Source organism: Lepus europaeus, chromosome 19, assembly GCF_033115175.1.
Source record: "Lepus europaeus isolate LE1 chromosome 19, mLepTim1.pri, whole genome shotgun sequence".
NCBI lineage: Eukaryota > Metazoa > Chordata > Mammalia > Lagomorpha > Leporidae > Lepus > Lepus europaeus.
This window is the reverse complement of record NC_084845.1, coordinates 54,301,514-54,318,897: the sequence shown is the minus strand read 5'-3', so window position 1 is coordinate 54,318,897 and position 17,384 is coordinate 54,301,514. Positions and strand designations below refer to the sequence as shown.

At 53.9% G+C, this 17,384-nt stretch overlaps 2 protein-coding genes across 2 annotated transcripts in view; one reads left to right on the top strand and one right to left on the bottom strand.

The window, feature by feature from the left end:
- Window positions 1–783: 783 nt before the first annotated feature.
- On the top strand, window positions 784–2,900 carry CTRL (chymotrypsin like). The gene is given in 10 exon segments (XM_062176031.1): window positions 784–790; window positions 1,564–1,685; window positions 1,775–1,793; window positions 1,796–1,853; window positions 1,945–1,961; window positions 1,964–2,020; window positions 2,190–2,356; window positions 2,445–2,549; window positions 2,552–2,596; window positions 2,687–2,900. Coding segments are annotated over 10 exon segments (759 nt in total). The 3' UTR covers window positions 2,849–2,900.
- PSKH1 (protein serine kinase H1) overlaps window positions 2,863–17,384 on the bottom strand; it is a 39,037-nt gene continuing 24,515 nt past the window's right edge. Inside the window, exon 3 of the mRNA XM_062176484.1 lies at window positions 2,863–5,330. Coding sequence (XP_062032468.1) covers window positions 5,013–5,330 — 318 coding nt within the window. The 3' untranslated portion in view covers window positions 2,863–5,012. The remainder of the gene's footprint in view (window positions 5,331–17,384) is intronic.

The window sequence follows — 17,384 nt, the reverse complement described above, 5'->3', positions numbered from 1 at the left end:
GGTTCAAGCTAAACCTGGAACTCAATAACATGTGGGTTGTAGACAGCAAGGGTTTGCCCATAGGAGCCTCAAGGCCTGGAGGCTGTCAAAGGTTTGTTGGATGTCACCCTTCCACTTAAAACCTCATTCTAGGCTCTGCCGATCACCAAGAGCTCACATTCCTCAAAAGTGTAGGCTTCATGGCTGGTGCTGTGGCATGGTGGGTCAAGCTGCTGCCTGCAATACAGTGATCCCATATGGGTATTGTTTGAAGTCCTGGCTGCTCCACTTCCAATCCAGCTCCCTGCTAATGTGCCTGGGAAAGTGCTTGGGCCCCTTGCCATCCATGTGGGAGACCTGGAAGCGCCTAGATCCTGGCTTCAGCTTGGCCCAGCCCCTGACATGTGGCCATTTGGGAAGTGAACGAGTAGATGGCATAAACTCTCTCTCTCTTCCTTTCAAATAAATAAATAAATAAATCAAGGAAGGGACAGAGGGAGAGTAGGCTTCAGAGCCAGACAGATGAGGGTTTGGGGCTGGGGGGGAGGAGTCAACATCTCAGCAACCCCTGGCTCCTGTTTCAGACTGATGAGGAACCTCCAAAATGACGTGTTAGGATGTGCAACCAGCTAGACGTTCCATCCTGGCCACTCTGTAATCCTCCACAGCTGGCCATTCCCTCACAACACCAGGCACCCTGGACTCAGCAGCCATTTCTGAGACTCTGGCGACCCTGATAGCCTTGGAAACTTCCCTGCCAACTAACTGTACTGCGTCCTTGGTATCCAGTGCCCGATACTCGGGATGCGAGGTGGGTCAGAGACCCAATCAGAAGCCTTTGGGAGGTGGAGGTGAGAGCTTCACACCTGAGCTCTGGTAAGTCCAGGCCTGGGTCAGGGGACCCTGGCCTAAGGACTCTACTAATTAGAGTGTGGGAGAGGGCTGAGCCCACACAGCTGGTCTGGCCACATGCCTGGAACTGTGGCCGAAGGATAAGGAGACCCATAAAGCCAGACCCTGTTCTCAACCTCACGGCTGCCACAATGCTGCTGCTGTCTGACCCTCATCCTGGTCCTCCTTGGCTCCTCCTGGAGTGAGTGGGCTAGGACTAGTCCTGACTGAACAGCTCATGGGGTGGGCCCTGGGAAAGAAGCTAGGCTAGCTGGAAGGGAAGCAGGTGAGCAGTAAGAGCAAAGGGACAGGATGTACCAGAGCCTGCAGGGCTGGGAGGGGGCGAGAGGCAGGCAGGGGCCAGTGTCATGAATGGGACAGGGTCAGGGCCCGAGCCTGGGAAGCATGAACCCTCCAGCTGCATTAAGGGTGTGAACTGATCAGGCCTGAAGGGAATAGAGCCAGGGAGGAGAGTAACCCAGGGGTCAGGGCCGGAGGGTAAGGCTGGAGTTGAACAGTGGGAGCTCAGTATGGGAGAAAGGACGATGGGAACGGGGGGGGGCTGGCTGGCTGGGGCTAACAATGATAGCTGGGGCTCAGGAAGAGAAGGGGTAGTGATGAGCTCTCTGGGGAGCACAGCCTAGCACTGCCCAGGGAAAGGTAGGGAGAGGTGGGCCAGGGTATGGGAAGCAGGTCATCACAAGTCCCGTGGCCAGGCTGTTCCTGCCATCAGACCTGCACTGAGCTTCAGACAGAGGATCGTCAATGGGGAGAATGCTGTGGTGGGCTCCTGGCCCTGGCAGGTGTCTTTGCAGGTACATGCACCCTGGTGGTGGGGCAGGGTCCCGGAGGCTTCATGCTTGCAGTAACCTAGGCCTGTCCCCGCCTGTGACCCCGATCACAGGACAGCAATGGCTTCCACTTCTTGGTGGATCTCTCATCAGTCAGTCCTGGCTGGTCACTGCTGCCCACTGCAATCTCAGGTGAACACTAGGATTCCCCGGGGGCTGCCCCACCCACCTCTTATCTCCTTCCCCTGGAGGCCCATCTTCCTCTGCCTTCTTCCTGCTGCAGCCCTGGCCACCACTTTGTCGCCTGGGCAAATCTGACCAATCATCCAGCACTGGGACAGTGCAGGTGCTGTCCATCACGCAGGTGAATGGCTGAGCTGCCTGTACAGAGTGCAGGAAGGAGGAGGAGGCATGCAGGGTGGCTCTGGGCAACAGGGATTCAAGGAATGTCTGGCCCACCCCTCTCAGTTCCATCAACCCCAGGTGTCTTGCCCATCCCACTCCTGCCCACCTGGCCCCTTCCTGACCCCCGGGCCATCACACACCCCAGCTGGAACCCTACTACTATGAACGACGACCTGACACTGCTGAAGCTCGCCTCACCAGTCCGGTATACAACACATATCTCCCCAGCTTGCCTGGCTTCCTCAAATGAAGTGCTGTCTGCAGGCCTCACGTGTGTCACCACTGGCTGGGTCACCTCAGTGGTGTGGGTAGGAACTCTGACCTGGGAGCTGGGTGGGAGGCTGGGGTGGGGACAAGCACCCAGAGCTGACTCATCAGCCCCTCTGGCCCATAGGCAATGTGACACTGGCATGGGTGCAGCAGGTGGCTCTATCCATGGTCATTGTGAATCAGTGCCAGCGGTACTGGGGCTCAAGGATCATGGAGACTCCATGATCTGTGCAGGAGGCTCAGGTGCCTCCTCCTGCTAGGTGCATACCGGACCCTGCTCTCCTATGGCACTGTCCTATGGGACACGTTCTGAACACCAAGCTGACCTCCCCTGTCTGCTTCCCCCACAGGGTGACTCCGGAGACCCTCTTGTCTGCCAGAAGGGTAACACCTAGGTGCTTACTGGTGTTGTTTCCTGGGGCACCAGCAACTGCAATGTGTGCGCACCAGCTGTATACATTCAGGTTAGCAAGTTCAGCACCTGGATCAACCAGGTCACAGCCTATAACTGAGCCCACCACAGGCCCTTGCCCCATCTCAATGAAGACCCCAGGCTCTGTCCACTCACCCATCCCCGCCTGTCCTCCTGGCTCACAGGGAAGGAGGGCACTTGAGGATCCTATTCGCCATCTGGACTTTCTCTTCTGGCAGGGAGAGGCTGACAAGTCAGGATCTTCTAGAGTAGCTGTGCCCAGGCTGGGTCTCACCCTTCCTCTCCAGGGCAACCCCTTGGTGCTAAGCAAGGAGCCAGGGCTGTGGAATGAAAAGGCAGCCTTCCCTGAGGAAGGCAGCCTGTTTACTGAATACAGAGAATACATTTACAAACTGAGTACACAAAATAAATAACTGCACATTCTCCATCCACAATCCATGGCATGAGAGCCCAGCTGGGATCATAGGCCCAAAGCTCCACATACTCTCTGCCCTCCCCTCAGGACCAGGCCTGCCGTGGGCCAGCGAGGAAATAAGTCCCAGGCTTCAGGCCCCAGACCCTGAAGGAACTGGCGGGGTGGGGGTGGGAGAGTGGGGGGGGGAATTCTGAGGCCATGAGACTTGGGCCGTCCAGGGCTTCCTGCCCAGGAGGGACTGGGAACAGAAGGAGGTTGTGTATAAGGCACAGTCAGCTTGGCACAGAGTGGTCTTTTTGGTTTGCTTTCCCACCGGGAGGTGGAGTGCAGAAAGAGGGGGCCTGGCCCGAGGCTGAGCATGGGGAGGAGCTAATGGGAGCCAGATCTTCCCTGCAGCAAGGAACCCTGCAGTGTGGCTAAGGCCAAAGCTGGGCCTGGCCCCTCCTTCCCAAGAAAGCAGCTGTGGAGGGCAGGGGCTTGGCTTCCCACTTGGTCTGCAGTGGTGGGGAGACAGGACAGATGTGGAGACACTTCTGGCTCAGGCCTCTGGAAAAGCAGCAACCCAACCCCGCCTACCTCCCGTGGGGGTTACTTCCAGCCTCAGACTGGGCCCAGATTGGAAGGTTTATGCTATAAAAACAAACGGGTGTAGGATAGACAGGGCCAGGCCAGCTGGGAGGCGGCCAGGCCCTAAGTGCCCAGGGTTCAGAGGCAGGTCACACAGTATGGCTAAGTTCCAGGGAGAGGTGCGCAGAAACTCAGCAGGAGGGGAGAGCAGAGCAGCCCCGGGTCCTCCCACCAGTACAGCAACTCCCTCCTTCCCACTTCCTCTGGGAGGACTGGGTGAGGCGAGGTTGTCCATACCCAAAGCACACACTAGATGGCACCTTCACGCAGCTGCAGAAGAGGAAAGGGTGGTGCCTGAAGAGAAGGGACTATGAGCAGAACTAAAGGACCGAACCAGGGCTGACAGTGGGACTCGAACAGGGGACCCGTGCCCTCCACCTTGGCCCAGGTGCCCCCATCCCCCAGGTAGCAGCAGGGGGGCTTCCTTTACCCCCCATAGTTGGGAAGGAGGCACCCGGGGAATGGAGTGGGCATCCAAGAGGAGAGGGGTCAATGGTGGGCTCTGCAAAGGTGGCACTGAGGGGCAGAAGGCAGGAACACTCACAATCAGAGGCTGGAGCCTGCGGCCACCCAGTCAGAAGGGCTCAGGTCCATGCCATAGCCCTGCCTCCAGAAGTTGTGGCAAGTCCTGGGGCCAAAAGGGATACCCTGACAGAAAACAGATCCTGGCAACAGCTCTGTGCCTGCCTGAGCCCTCCACTGCCTGAGCCCTCCACTGGGGCATAGTCTTGAGAATCTGGATGCCATGGAGTGTGGGGAGCAGGGAGGACAGGGAGTTTCCAGAAGTAAGTGTCCCAAGGGTCCTGGAGACATGGGACACTCTCCACTAGCACTGCAGGCTCCTCTGGTCTGGGGACAGCCTAAGGGTCAGAGAAACAATGAAGGTCAAATTCTGTCCCTTCCACCAACTCATACAGAGCAGCTGCCCACCAAGAGGGTATCAGTGCCAAGTCAGGCTCCCCGTTCAGAGCTCAGAGCCGGCTGGCCACCACTATTCTGACCAGGCCCAAGTCCTGGTCCATGGTAAGGAGGAGGCTGCTGAAGGCACAGAGAAAGGATGGGGCCAGATGTTCTCCACCTGTCAGTGGCCATAGAGGCCCATCTCCAGAAGGGGTAGCAGACCCAGATGGCATGGGTGGGCCTGTGTGCACCTGTGTGGCCAGGTGGGGATAATGCTGTATTTGTACCACAGCCAGGTGGCTCAGCCATTGTACTGCTGCTGGTAGCGCAGGTTGAGCTCTCGTAGCTCCCGTTCCCGCACACGGCGTGACTTGTTGGAGCGTGTCGAGCGGCTGGAACGTGTGGACTGGGCAGACTTGGTGCTCTGGCAGCGTGAGGAAGCGCGTTTGAGGAGGTTCTGGGAGATGGAGCGATGGAGATTCTTCATGGACGAAGACGCTGCCATGCTCACCACCCATGGGTGCCTCAGGGCCTGCAGTGCAGTCATACGGGCTCCAGGGTCCACGGTCAGCAGGCGGTCAATGAAATCCTTGGCCAGATTGGACACGCTGGGCCAGGGCTAGAGGCCAAGGACACGTATTAGAGTGACAGCATTCAATACTGTTCATCCCATTCAGAAGATGATACTAGCACAGCACTTGGACCTCCCGATGTCCCTGCAGTCACCCTGGAGGCATGACCCCCACCCCATGTAGCATCCTGGGCCTCCCCTACCCACGCCATGCAGGCAGGCTTCAGGCTGCTGAGCAGGGGCTGTTCTCTAGGCAACGAGAGGAATGATGAGAAGACAAAGGACTGTCTCCTTGTGGAGGGATCACTTCTAAGGTATCCTGGACCCAAAGCTTAGTATGGATAGGCAGCCCCTGCCAAGGCTCCCCCAACCTACCAACCAAGTCCAGGACCACCATAACTCAGGAGAATTTAAAGAGAATGACCCGGGGGCCAGCACTGTGGTGCAAGTTGAAGCCCTGGCCTGAAGCGCCAGCATACCATATGGGTGCCAGTTCTAGTCCTTACCTCCTCTTCCTATCTAGCTCTCTGCTATGGCCTGGGAAACCAGTACAGGATGGCCCAAGTCCTTGGGCCCCTGCACCCACGTGGGAGACCCGGAAGAAGCTCCTGGCTCCTGGCTTCAGATTGGCGCAACTCCAGCCGTTGAAGCCATCTGGGAAATGAACAAGCAGATGGAAGACCTCTCTCTCTGTCTCTACTTCTCTCTGTAACTCTGTCTTGGATAAAATAAATCTTTAAAATAAATAAATAAAAATAAATAAATAAAGAGAATGACCCAAGTTTTCCTACCATGATGAGTCAGACTCAAGTTCTAATTCCTGGGTGCCCAGAGAGAGTCCCACCTCTCCCCATCTCCCAAATCAGTTGTAGGAGACCCCAGCATTCCCTGCCTCAGCCTCCTTGCCATAGGAGAAAAGGACAATTCAAGACAATGAGATTTCTCAGTCTACTAGGAGGGCAGGGGCTCCCCGGGCCAGCAGAGACCAGAAGCCTTGTCAGGGGCACTCTCCAGTTCTCCAGTTTGCCTGCTTTCTTCTTCTTCTTCTTCTTCTTTTTTTTTTTTTTTGACAGGCAGAGTGGACAGTGAGAGAGAGAGAGAGACAGAAAGGTCTTCCTTTACCGTTGGTTCACCCTCCAATGGCCGCCACAGCCGGCGCGCTGTGGCCAGTGCACCGTGCTGATCCGAAGCCAGGAGCCAGGTGCGTCTCCTGGTCTTCCATGGGGTGCAGGGCCCAAGGACCTGGGCCATCCTCCACAGCACTCCCTGGCCACAGCAGAGAGCTGGCCTGGAAGAGGGGCAACTGGGACAGAATCTGGCACCCCAACCGGGACTAGAACCCAGTGTGCCGGTGCCGCAGGTGGAGGATTAGCCTATTGAGCCGTGGCGCCAGCCTGCCTGCCTTCTTGAAGCCATGGAGAGCTCCTAGCAGTGCTGTGCGCCAGTCTCATTTTAGTAAATCCTGTCCCCAGCAGGGAACTCCACAAATCCTTCAGTGCTCCAGGGTGTCATGGCTGCCTCAACTCATCCATGCCAACCAGCTGTCTAAGGCCTCAGCCTGCTCAGCTCATCTTCACCTAGCTAACTCCTCGGATTCTCAGAGTAAAGGATGCTTCTTGTCTTAGCCCCCATTGCTTACGGCAGTTATTCCAGCGATAACTTTTTTTTTTTGGACAGGCAGAGTTAGACAATGAGAGAGAGAGATAGACAGACAGAGAGAAAGGTCTTCCTTCCATTGGTTCACCTCTGAAATGGCTGCTACGGCCGGCACGCTGTGCCAATCCGAAGCCAGGAGCCAGGAGCTTCCTCCTGGTCTCCCATGCGGGTGCAGGGCCCAAGCACTTGGGCCATCCTCCACTGCACTCCCAGGCCACAGCAGAGAGCTGGACTGGAAGAGGAGCAACCGGGACAGAATCCGGCGCCCCAACCGGGACTAGAACCCAGAGTGCCGGTGCCGCAGGCAGAGGATTAGCCTAGTGAGCCGCAGCGCTGGCCTCCAGCAATAACTTTTTAAGACTGAATTCAAGTTTATTATTTCCGTTAGGCAGTGCTGAGCTGGATGAGCCCCAGGGTGTACAGGAGGTGCTCAGCAAGTCAGCCACCCATGGATGCCGCCTGATGGGTGCCCTTTCCTGGAGCTGCTCCCAGGCCTTGGGGCACAGCCGAGTGAGGTCCAGATGTCCTGGGCTCTTGACCCCCTGCTGGAGGGCAGGCTCTGAGTCCCCGAGCCTCCGTCTGGCACAAGCTCTGATGCTCCTCACAGGTGGGCGACCCTTGTCTGAGCCTGCTGCAGATGGCTCAGCTGGGACGCCTGGGGCACTGCCATCCTTCTTTCCTGCCCAGTGAGGTTGGCCTCTTCTACTCCATGCTGCCTTTCACCCTGGGGACCCCCTGAGCATGTTCCAGGGGGCACAGGAGAATCTGCAGGAGTTCACAGTCGGGGCAGCAGCACAGCCATCAGCTATTGCTGCCTGCAGCCTGGCTCCAGGGATCTCCACTCTTCCCCCACCCCTTCTCCTTTGCAGGACTGCTTCAGGGAGAAGAAACCTCCACAGTCCTGAGAAGGTGCTGGGGCTGCCTGCAGCTGCTGCTCACCTGCCATTTAGAAGACCCGTCTCAGCTTTTATAGAGAACTGGAAATGAAAATGACAGGGAAGCCACATTTCCAAAGAGCCAACTTAACAGAGCCATCCTCACCAGCGGGTCAGCTCCAAGTGATTCCCGGGAAGATACTGGCCCTCAAGAAAAACAAAGTCAGGGCCTCAGGAACACGCCAAGGAGGTCCAGAGGTACCCTGATGTTCAAGAACAGTGAAAGGGTATAGAAGCAAGAGCCCCCACAGTGATGGGTGCAGGATGCTCTACAGGCCTGTGTAGCCTAGGAGTACTGGAGTAATTATGCAGGGTGACTGGACTACAGCTGCTGTAATAGCTTTTGGCTCACAGCTCAAGAAAGCCGCATGCCTTGCTGCAGCCACCTGAGCACCAGGAGTCAGCCCAGACCATAGCTGCTCATTCACTCAAGAGATGGGAAGCAGCCCTGATGCAGCCCCTGGTGGATGCAGAAAACCAGGAATGGAAGATAGATCAGGGAGATAACAGGGTTGTCTTCTAGCGCTCTACAGTTTCAAGAAAAGACACTATAGTTCAGGCTGGCCTACTAGCAGACAGGCCCGTAACAGGGCTGACAGACCTGGCCAGCCCAAACAGGGCTGGAATACGGATTCTGCCCATCACTTGGTCCAGCCTGCAAAGAAGAGTGGGTAACCTCTCAACAGAGGCAAGATCCTGGTGGAGCTGCGCTCAAAAGCCAGGAACCTGAACATGCATGGATTGGAGGCTTCCCTACTTCCTATCCACCCTGGCCATGGACCCCCGAAGCTCTACACTAGTTCTATGCAAGGTTGAGGGGCCTCACAAGACTCACCCCATGGGCTTAAGCATCTCCATCTCCAGTGTGGCACAAACTCACACGAGGCATCGACCCCTGCTGCTTACCAAGCAGCCAGCCCATCAGTACCAAAGCGAGTCAGATTGATCTCCCCCTCCTGCTCCCCCAGCCTCTCGCCTAACCAATTACTGTGTAAGCGCGGCTGTGTGCAGAATGCTGATGGACTCATTTGTCTGAAGGCCAGTCCAGCTATCTCTGTCAGACCCCACTGTTCCCCATCTTTGAAAAGCTGGGAGCAGCTGTGCCAGGGAAGTCCCCCAAGCCAGAGTGACTCAGGAGGTCCTGATCTGAGAGCCAGGACGTGTCAGTGATCCACAGCCTAACTCTCACATACTCAGAAACTTCCAGAGGGAAATTAGGCAGCCAAACACAGGGAGGTGGTCCTCACCCAGCCCACTGAAGGCGAGGCAGGGCCTTACGTGGATCTGCAGGATAGCACCCCCTGGAACCCTGCCAAGGATGCCAAGAGGGCTCAGAAAAGAAAAGTAAAGCCTCCCACGCTCATCCACAGCCTAGCTCTGGCCCCAAGTCCAGTTCCGTACCTCCCAAGAAAACTTGTAGCCTGACCTAATCCAATGTGCTTGGGCCCTGGAGCCTCCTAAGCATGTCTGTGAGCCTGCAAGCAATCTGGGCATAGTAAAAATGGCTAACAGTCATGCTCCTCCATTTCTGAAACTCTAACTGCTTGCCCTGGGTGAAGGACAGGACTCTCACCTCTTCTAGTATCCTTGGGACCAGACCATGGACACACATAGGCCTCAGGTTGCTGACAGGGACAGCTTTAAGTACGACCCACTTAGACTTCCAGATGCCCCTGCCTGTTCCTGGGCTGACGTGGAGCATGGGGCATGGAAAGAAACGTTAAGACACTGACTGGCTTTACCTGAAGATGCCCAGGGCTCTCTGTGCTCTGGGGTCAGAGGACAGCATCAATGCCAGCACACACCCTCCTTCCCATAAGACCCTGGACCGTGAGAGAGAGGAGCTAGGCCCTGTCTCAAAAGGAAACAGGAGGTTGTGAAGGAGGGGCAGCACCACAGCTCTGTCTCTGGCCACCCAGCTGGCTGGCTGCCTTCCATGTCCACAGCCCCCAACCCCCAGAGTGGCTATGACTCCTTGTAGTTAGGGAACCCACACCTCTGCTGCAACAGCAGAGAAGCCAACAGGCAGCAGGGGACCTCCCACAAGCACTTCCTCACCAACGGCACCTCCCTCTCCTCCAGAAGCCACTGCTCAGAGGAGCCTGGCTCTCCCTTAAGAGAGAGAACACCGAAACAGAACAGGCTTCCCCTCCAGCTCAGGTGCCTCACCTCTATCTCCCAGCCTCTTTTACTTGCTCTGGCTCTAATATCACTGGGCCTGGCAAGAACTTCATACAAGCCACTCCCATTGGTCTCACTTGGGCCCAAGGGCTAAGGGAACAAAGGAGGGAGTAAGCTCTTGGCCTGGGTTGTAGAGAAGGGAGAACGCTGCTTCTTCTGGCAGCAAACCCTCCTCGGAGGGTTGCCCCTGACTTCCTGGCAAGCAGTCTGACCACTCTCAAGGGAGGCTGGGAAAGGAAGGCCCGGGCTCTCTTCTGGACATCACCTGGGTGGCACTGTTGCCTGTGAGCCAGTAGCTTGGGTTCTAGTTCTATTTTCTTACACGACCTAAGAAATCACAGTTGTCTCACTTCTAACAAAAGGCCGAGGGCAAGGAATTATGTCTCTTCCGGTTTCTAAAGCTCTACATTCTTTTTTTTTTTTTAAAAGTCCACCCCTTTTAGTGGTTACTTTTTAAGATTTCATTTATTTATTTAAGAGGTGGAATTATAGATAGAGAGAGGGAAAGACAGAGAGAAGGGTCTTCCATCTGCTGGTTCACTCCCCAAATGGCCACAACAGCCAGAGCTGGGCTGATCAGAAGCCAGGTCCCAGGAGCTTCCTCTAGGTCTCCCACGCGGGTGCAGGGGCCCAAGCACCTAGGCCATCTTCTACTGCTTTCCCAGGCCATAGCAGAGAGCTGAATTGGAAGAGGAGCAGCTGGGGCTAGAACTGGCACCCATATGGGATGCCAGCACCACAAGCAGACACTTAGCCGACTGCACCACAGTGCTGGCCCCCCAAAGCCCTACATTCTAAGAACATGGCTCACCATCTTTGTCCTCACTTGGCTGTCTGTAAGGCACAGACCCTAACAGCTGCTGCCATTGAAACTGAACTTTTGAACCCTCCGGGTCCTTCATCCAGCCCTGATGGCTCTGGGAAGTCTCTCTGGCGAAGAAAGCAGCCCCACCAGAGAGCTTAGGAGCATGGAGGGAGGAGAAAATCCTGGGCTGTGCCGTCGTGACTCAGATCTTCCCTCCACTTTGTCTCAAGATTATTTTCAGGCCCAGTATTCCCACCCTCGGAAGGTTCTTCTCTGTACTTATGGGGGCCCCAATAAAAGCCAGAAAAGGGCACAGAGCAAATTCTGGGAATCAGAACTTGGAGTTTACTCAGGAGAGCAGAACTCAAAGTGTGACAAGGAAAGCACACTCTGCCACTGCCCATGAGGACGAGTGTTTTGAAAACTTCGGCAGAATTAGATTCTGTGCGGTGGGGGGTGGGGGGGGGTCAGCGCCCCTCCTCAGACCAGACATCTGTCATCCCATGGCCTGGGATTCCCCACCGCACAGGACCCACCACCTGGGCCATGGCAGCAGGTGGGGAAGGAGGGAGCGGCAGGAAAGAGAAGGCTGTCGGGGGAAGGAACTTGGGGGAAGAAAGAGAAGGAAAAGAAGAAGCAGAGAATAAAGATAAAAATAAAATGAGAAAAGGCGTGACAATTTAAAGGTGAGTAAAGCTGCCTTCTAAAAAGTGGAGATGAGTAACAAAATGAAATCCTGTGCCCCCACCCGTCCCTCTCAAGAGCACACATTGGGGGTCAGAGCTGTGGTGCAGTGGCTTAACACCCTGGCCTGAAGCACCAGCATCCCATATGGGTGCTGGTTTGAGACCTGGCTGCTGCACTTCTGATTCAGCTCTGCTAAGGCCTGGGAAAGCAGTGGAAGATGGCCCAGGTCCTTAGGCCCCTGCACCCACATGGGAGACCCTGAGGAGGCTCCTGGTTCCTGGCTTTGGATGGGCATAGCTCCAGCCATTGCAGCCAATTGAGGAGTGAACCACTGGATAGAAGACTTCTCTCTCTGCCTCTCCTCTCTCTGTGTAACTCTTTCAAATAAATAAATCTTAAAAAAAATTTTTTTAAAAAACAGCACACACTGAAGGAGAGGCCAGGAGAGCGACAGGTAGAACTCAGGAGTCAAGGATGCTCTGGACCCACTTTGGATCAGGAGAATATCAACACCCTGTGTCAGTAACCCAGTGACGCCTGCTCTTCAAGATGTCCTGGAGCGGCCCTGAGGGTACTGGACTTAAAAGCCTGCTGCAGAGGGATCGCTCTTAATTCCACTCAAGGATTCTGCTGAGGCCAAGAGGTTTCCTGGGCTCAACCTGCATCTTTTGTTTTTTAAACTTTGTCACATTCTAATTTCTGAGGCAGTTTAGAGTTCCATTGGCTGTCAGCATCTCATGCATGTTGTGGCCTCTGTCTCCAGAGGTCTAAGTCCCTGTAACCTGGGCACAAAGGACTTGGCTCAGGACTGGCACTTGGTCAACATGGCAAGATGAGTGAAGACATGAAGGTGATTAAAGCAGAGCTCAGCTCTGGGCAGCATGGGTGCACTGGGAAACAGACAAACCAAAGGTATCAGCAGGAAGGACAAAGGATGGAAGGGCTGACAGAGGAAGGGATCCTGGTTCAGGTCACCATTAGCCATCCATCCAACTGAGACTTGGCTCCCACTTCAGTGGGGGCAGGAGGGCAGGGAGTGTGGGAGGCCATGAGCAGAGCTGAAGAGGTCAGAATGTGGGAGACACGATAGCCCAGCAGCTCCCAGAGGAACTCAAGGGCCTGTAAGTGACACAGCCCATGAGAGGGCAGTGCCATCCAGGTGGAGACAGACAATGAGAAGTGCAGAAGAGGGAGGGGACAGCTGGCACACCAGTAACAGCTGCCAGCACAAGCCACAGTGCTAGAGAGGCCTGGAGGGCTGTGGGTGGGAGAAGCACTGATAAAAGGTGGCTCTGACCCTGGGCTGATGAGATGCTGGGGGGATCACACCAAGGCCTTCCTGTAGAAATGGCTGAGTGCAGTAAAGTAACGGCAGGGTGAGAGGTGGGGATGGCATCTGCTACTACAGGAGGGCACTGCTCTCTGGGGAGCGTGCAACCAGCACAGTGGCTACAGACAGACACCTAGAGGACAGGACTGTGGGGAGCCCAGTGAGGCCCAAAAGTGGCACATTAGAAGCCTCTCTGCTCCTTACTCAGTGCCTGCTTCCTGTGCCCACACATAGAGAGCTGTCCTTGCTTTACAGCAAGGTCTCCAACCAAAGGACCACGAGGGGTCCAAACCATGCCAGCCCTGGTGAGCAGTCAGGGATCTGGCCTGGGAGTATCCACACCTGTTGTGAAGACGAGACGGTGAGGTAGGGATAGCCCTTCCTGAGGGAGCCTTCCTGGACAGGGATGGGGGCATCTACTCTTCTGTCTGTGATCTTCACTTTTTTTTTTTCTTTTTAAGTTTCTTTCATTTACTTATTTGAAAGGCAGTGAGAGAAAGAGAGATTGATCTTCCATCTGCTGGTTCACTTCCTAAAAGGCCACAACAGCTGAGACCAGGCTAGGTTGAAACCATCAGCTAAGAACTCCATCCAGTTCTCCTACAATGACTGCAGGGACCCAACTACTTGGGAAGTTATCTGCTGCCTTCCCAGGTACAACTGCAGGAAGCTAGATTGGAAATGGAGAGCCAGGACTCAAGCCAGCATTCTGATATGGGATGTGGGCAATCCAACCAGTAGCTTAACCTGCTGTACCAAAACTATCTATCTATCTATCTATCTATTTATTTATTTTGACAGGCAGAGTTAGACAGTGTGAGAGAGAAATAGAGAAAAAGGTCTTCCTTCCGTTGGTTCACCCCCTAAATGGCTGCTACGGCCAGTACGCAGCGCCGATCTGAAGCCAGGAGCCAGGTGATTCCTCTTGGTCTCCCATGCAGTTACATGGCCCAAGCACTTGAGCCATCCTCCATTGCCCTCCTGGGCCACAACAGAGAGCTAGAGTGGCGCCCGGACAGAATCCGGCGCCTGGACCGGGACTAGAACCTGGGATGCCAGCGCCACAGGCAGAGGATTAGCCTAGTGAGCCGTGGCGCTGGCCAAAGCTTTTTTTTTTTTAAGAATTATTTTATTTATTTGAAAGACAGAGTTACAGAAAGAGGTAAGGCCAGAGAGAGAGAGAGAGAGAGAGAGAGGTCTTCCATTCTGCTGGTTCACTCTACAAATGACTGCAATGACCAGAGCTGAGCCGATCCGAAGCCCAGGAGCCAGGAGCCAGGAGCCAGGAGCCAGTAGCTTCTTCCAGGTCTCCCACGTGGGTACAGGGGCCCAAGGACTTGGGCCATCCTCCATGGCCTTCACAGGCCATAGCAGAGAGCTGGATTGGAAGAGGAGCAGCCAGGACTAGAACCAGCGCCCATATGGAATGCTGGTGCTGCAGGACGAGGCTTTAACCCACTGCACCACAGTGCTAGCCCCTCCAAAACTTTTTTTAAAAGGATATTTTTAATTTATTTGTTTTCATTTTATTCGAGAGACAGAGACAGTAAAAGAAAGAGATCTTCCACCTACGGGCTCATTCTCCAAATAGCTGCAACAGCTAGGGCTGGGCCAGGGCAAAGCCAGGAGACAGGAACTCCCACATGAGTGGGTCTCCCACATGAGTGGCAGTGACCCCAAGCCCTTAAGCCATCACCTGCTGTTTTCTCAGGGTGTGCGTTAGCAGGGAGCTGGATCAGAAGTGGAGGAGCTGGGACTTAAACCAGGATATGAAAGATAAACATCCCAAGCATCTTTTAAATTGCTGTGCCAAATGCCCACCCCAGAATCTCCACATTTAAGACACTGTCATCCAACACTTGACAACCAACAGCCACCAGCAGGCAGGCAAAGAAGAGTTCAGGGAGGCATCACAGCATAAAATTCTAAACCAATTTTTGTTTTCCTGTGCTGGCAGCTATTGAGATAGACACAGGAAAGCCATCCTGACTCTGGGCGCAGGGGTCAGCAAGGATAGAGCGGTGGGCTGATGGGTGCACCACAGCTGCCATCCACACAGCAGGTGGGCAAAGTGAGGCAATTACAGCATCCAAGCAGAGCCCAGCACAAGCAAGGAAACACTACCTGCGTCTGACACTGCCTTCCCACCGGCACACATACACCATCTCCGGCTCTCCCATGTCCCTGAGCAGTCCTCCCCATGGCTCTGGGGTAAGGGACACCCTGCTCAGCTGGCCACACTCTGACAAACACTGACATATGTGCAGGGTGAGGGGTAGGGAGGAAAAAACAAGAGTCCGAACATATTCATCGATGAACCAGGTGCATGCTCACACCCCACAGGATGGACCTTGTCACCTAGAGAGCACTGAGACCTGCCCCAGCCTCTGTACCTCACTTAATCCCCATGGAAAGAACGGTAAGTGTAAGCATCATTTTGTTGTTGTTGTTTTTTAAAGATTTATTTATTTACTTGAGAGGCAGAGTTATACATGGAGAGAGGGAGAGACAGAGAGATAGGTCTTCTATCTGCTGGTTTACTCTCCAAATCAGTGCAACAACCAGAGCTGGGCCAATCCAAAGCCAGGAGCCAGGAGCTTTTTCTGGGTCTTCTACACGGGTGCAGGGTCCCAAGTACCTGGGCCATCTCCTACTGCTTTCCCAGGCCATCATCAGGGAGCTGGATCAGAAGTGCAGCAGCCGGGACTGGAACCGGCTCCCATATGGAATGCCTTAAGTGTCATTTTAAGATGTGGGGAAGAGGGACCGGCATTGTGGCACAGTGGGTTAAGCTGCTACCTGCAATGCCAATGTCCCACATGGGCACCAGCTCAAGTCACAGATGCTCCTCTTCTAATCCAGCTCCCTGCTAATATGCCTGGGAAAGTAGTGATCTGTAACTGTTCCTTTCAAATAAATAAAAATATTTAAAAACAAAACAAAAAGAAACAGGAAAGAGAACCAAGATTTTGACTTAAGCAGTTAAGATGAAGCATAGAAAGAATGTTCTACCTGAAGGATCTCTGTGAGTGAGACCCCAACAGAAAGAAGTGGCCATCAAAGGATGTACTTTTCTCTAAAAGGAGGAAAGAACTTCCACTTTGTTTATGGCCTTGTCTAAATTCTGACGAAGACTGTGGACTCAAAAGGCTTCCATAGCCCAGGCAGCTCATGTCAAGACTTGGGTGGTCACTGACGTCATACATAAGAATTAATTGTTAAATTAACAACAGGAGTCACTGCACACTAACTCCCCATGCAGGACTTCTGTCCTCAATGAGCTGTATTATGAGAGTTAACTGTAAACCACTTCTCAGTTTGTGTGTGTGTGTGCAAATTGTTGAAATCTTTACTTAGTATAGAGTTGGTCTTCTGTGTACAAAGTTAACTGAAAATGAATTTTTTTTTAAGATTTATTTATTTGAGAAGTAGAGTTACAGACAGTGAGAGGAAGAGACAGAGAGAAAGGTCTTCCTTCCATTGGTTCACTGCCCAAATGGCCACAATGGCTAAAGCTGTGCCAATCTGGAGCCAGGAGCCAGGAGCTTCTTCCCAGTCTCCCAATCGGGTACAGGTGCCCAAGGACTTGGGCCATCTTTCTACTGTTTTCCCAGGCCACAGCAGAGAGCTGGATTGAAAGAGGAGCAGCCGGGACTAGAACCAGTGCCCATATGGGATGCTGGTGCTGCAGGCTGAGTATTAACCTACTGTGCCATGGTGCCAGCCCCTGAAAATTAATCTTAATTGAGAATGGGACTGGGAAGGGGAGAGGAAGGAGGAGGAGGGGTGGGAGTGTAAGTATGGTGGGAATAACTATATTCCTAAAGCTGTACTTATGAAATTTGTAGTCCTTAAAAAATAAAAACAAAAATGGAGTTTAAAAAAAAAAGAAACGTACAAAAAAAAAAAAAAAAAAAGAAAGAAAGAAAGGTGAAGCGTGGAATGCCTGTATCCTATACTGGAGCACCTAGTTTGAGTCCTGGAGCTGCTTTTGATCCACCTTCCTGGTAAGTGCATCCTAGAAAGTGGCAGGTGTTAGCACAAGTACTTGGGTCTGCACCACCCATGTGGGAGATCTGGATTGGTTCTGAGCTCCTAACCTTGGTCTGGGTCAGCCCCAAGTGTATGGGCATTTGGGGAGTGAATCAGCAGATAGAGCACTCTCTCTCTGCCTTTTAATTAAATGAAAATAAATCAATTACTTAATGAACAACGAAATGGAGAAGAGTGAGGTAAAGAAAGAGGGTAGGGTTGGGGCCGGTGCTGTGATGTAGCAGGTAAAGCCACTGCTTGCAGTGCTGGCATCCCATATGGACACTGCTTTTAGTCGCGGCTGCTCCACTTCCGATCCAGCTCTCTGTTATGGCCTGGGAAAGCAGTAGAAGATGGCTCAAAGCTTTGGGCCCCTGCACCCGCGTGGGAGACCTGGAAGAAGCTCCTGGCTCTTGGCTTCAGATCAGCGCAGCTCAAAATGCGGCCATCTGGGGAGTGAACCAATGCATGGATAG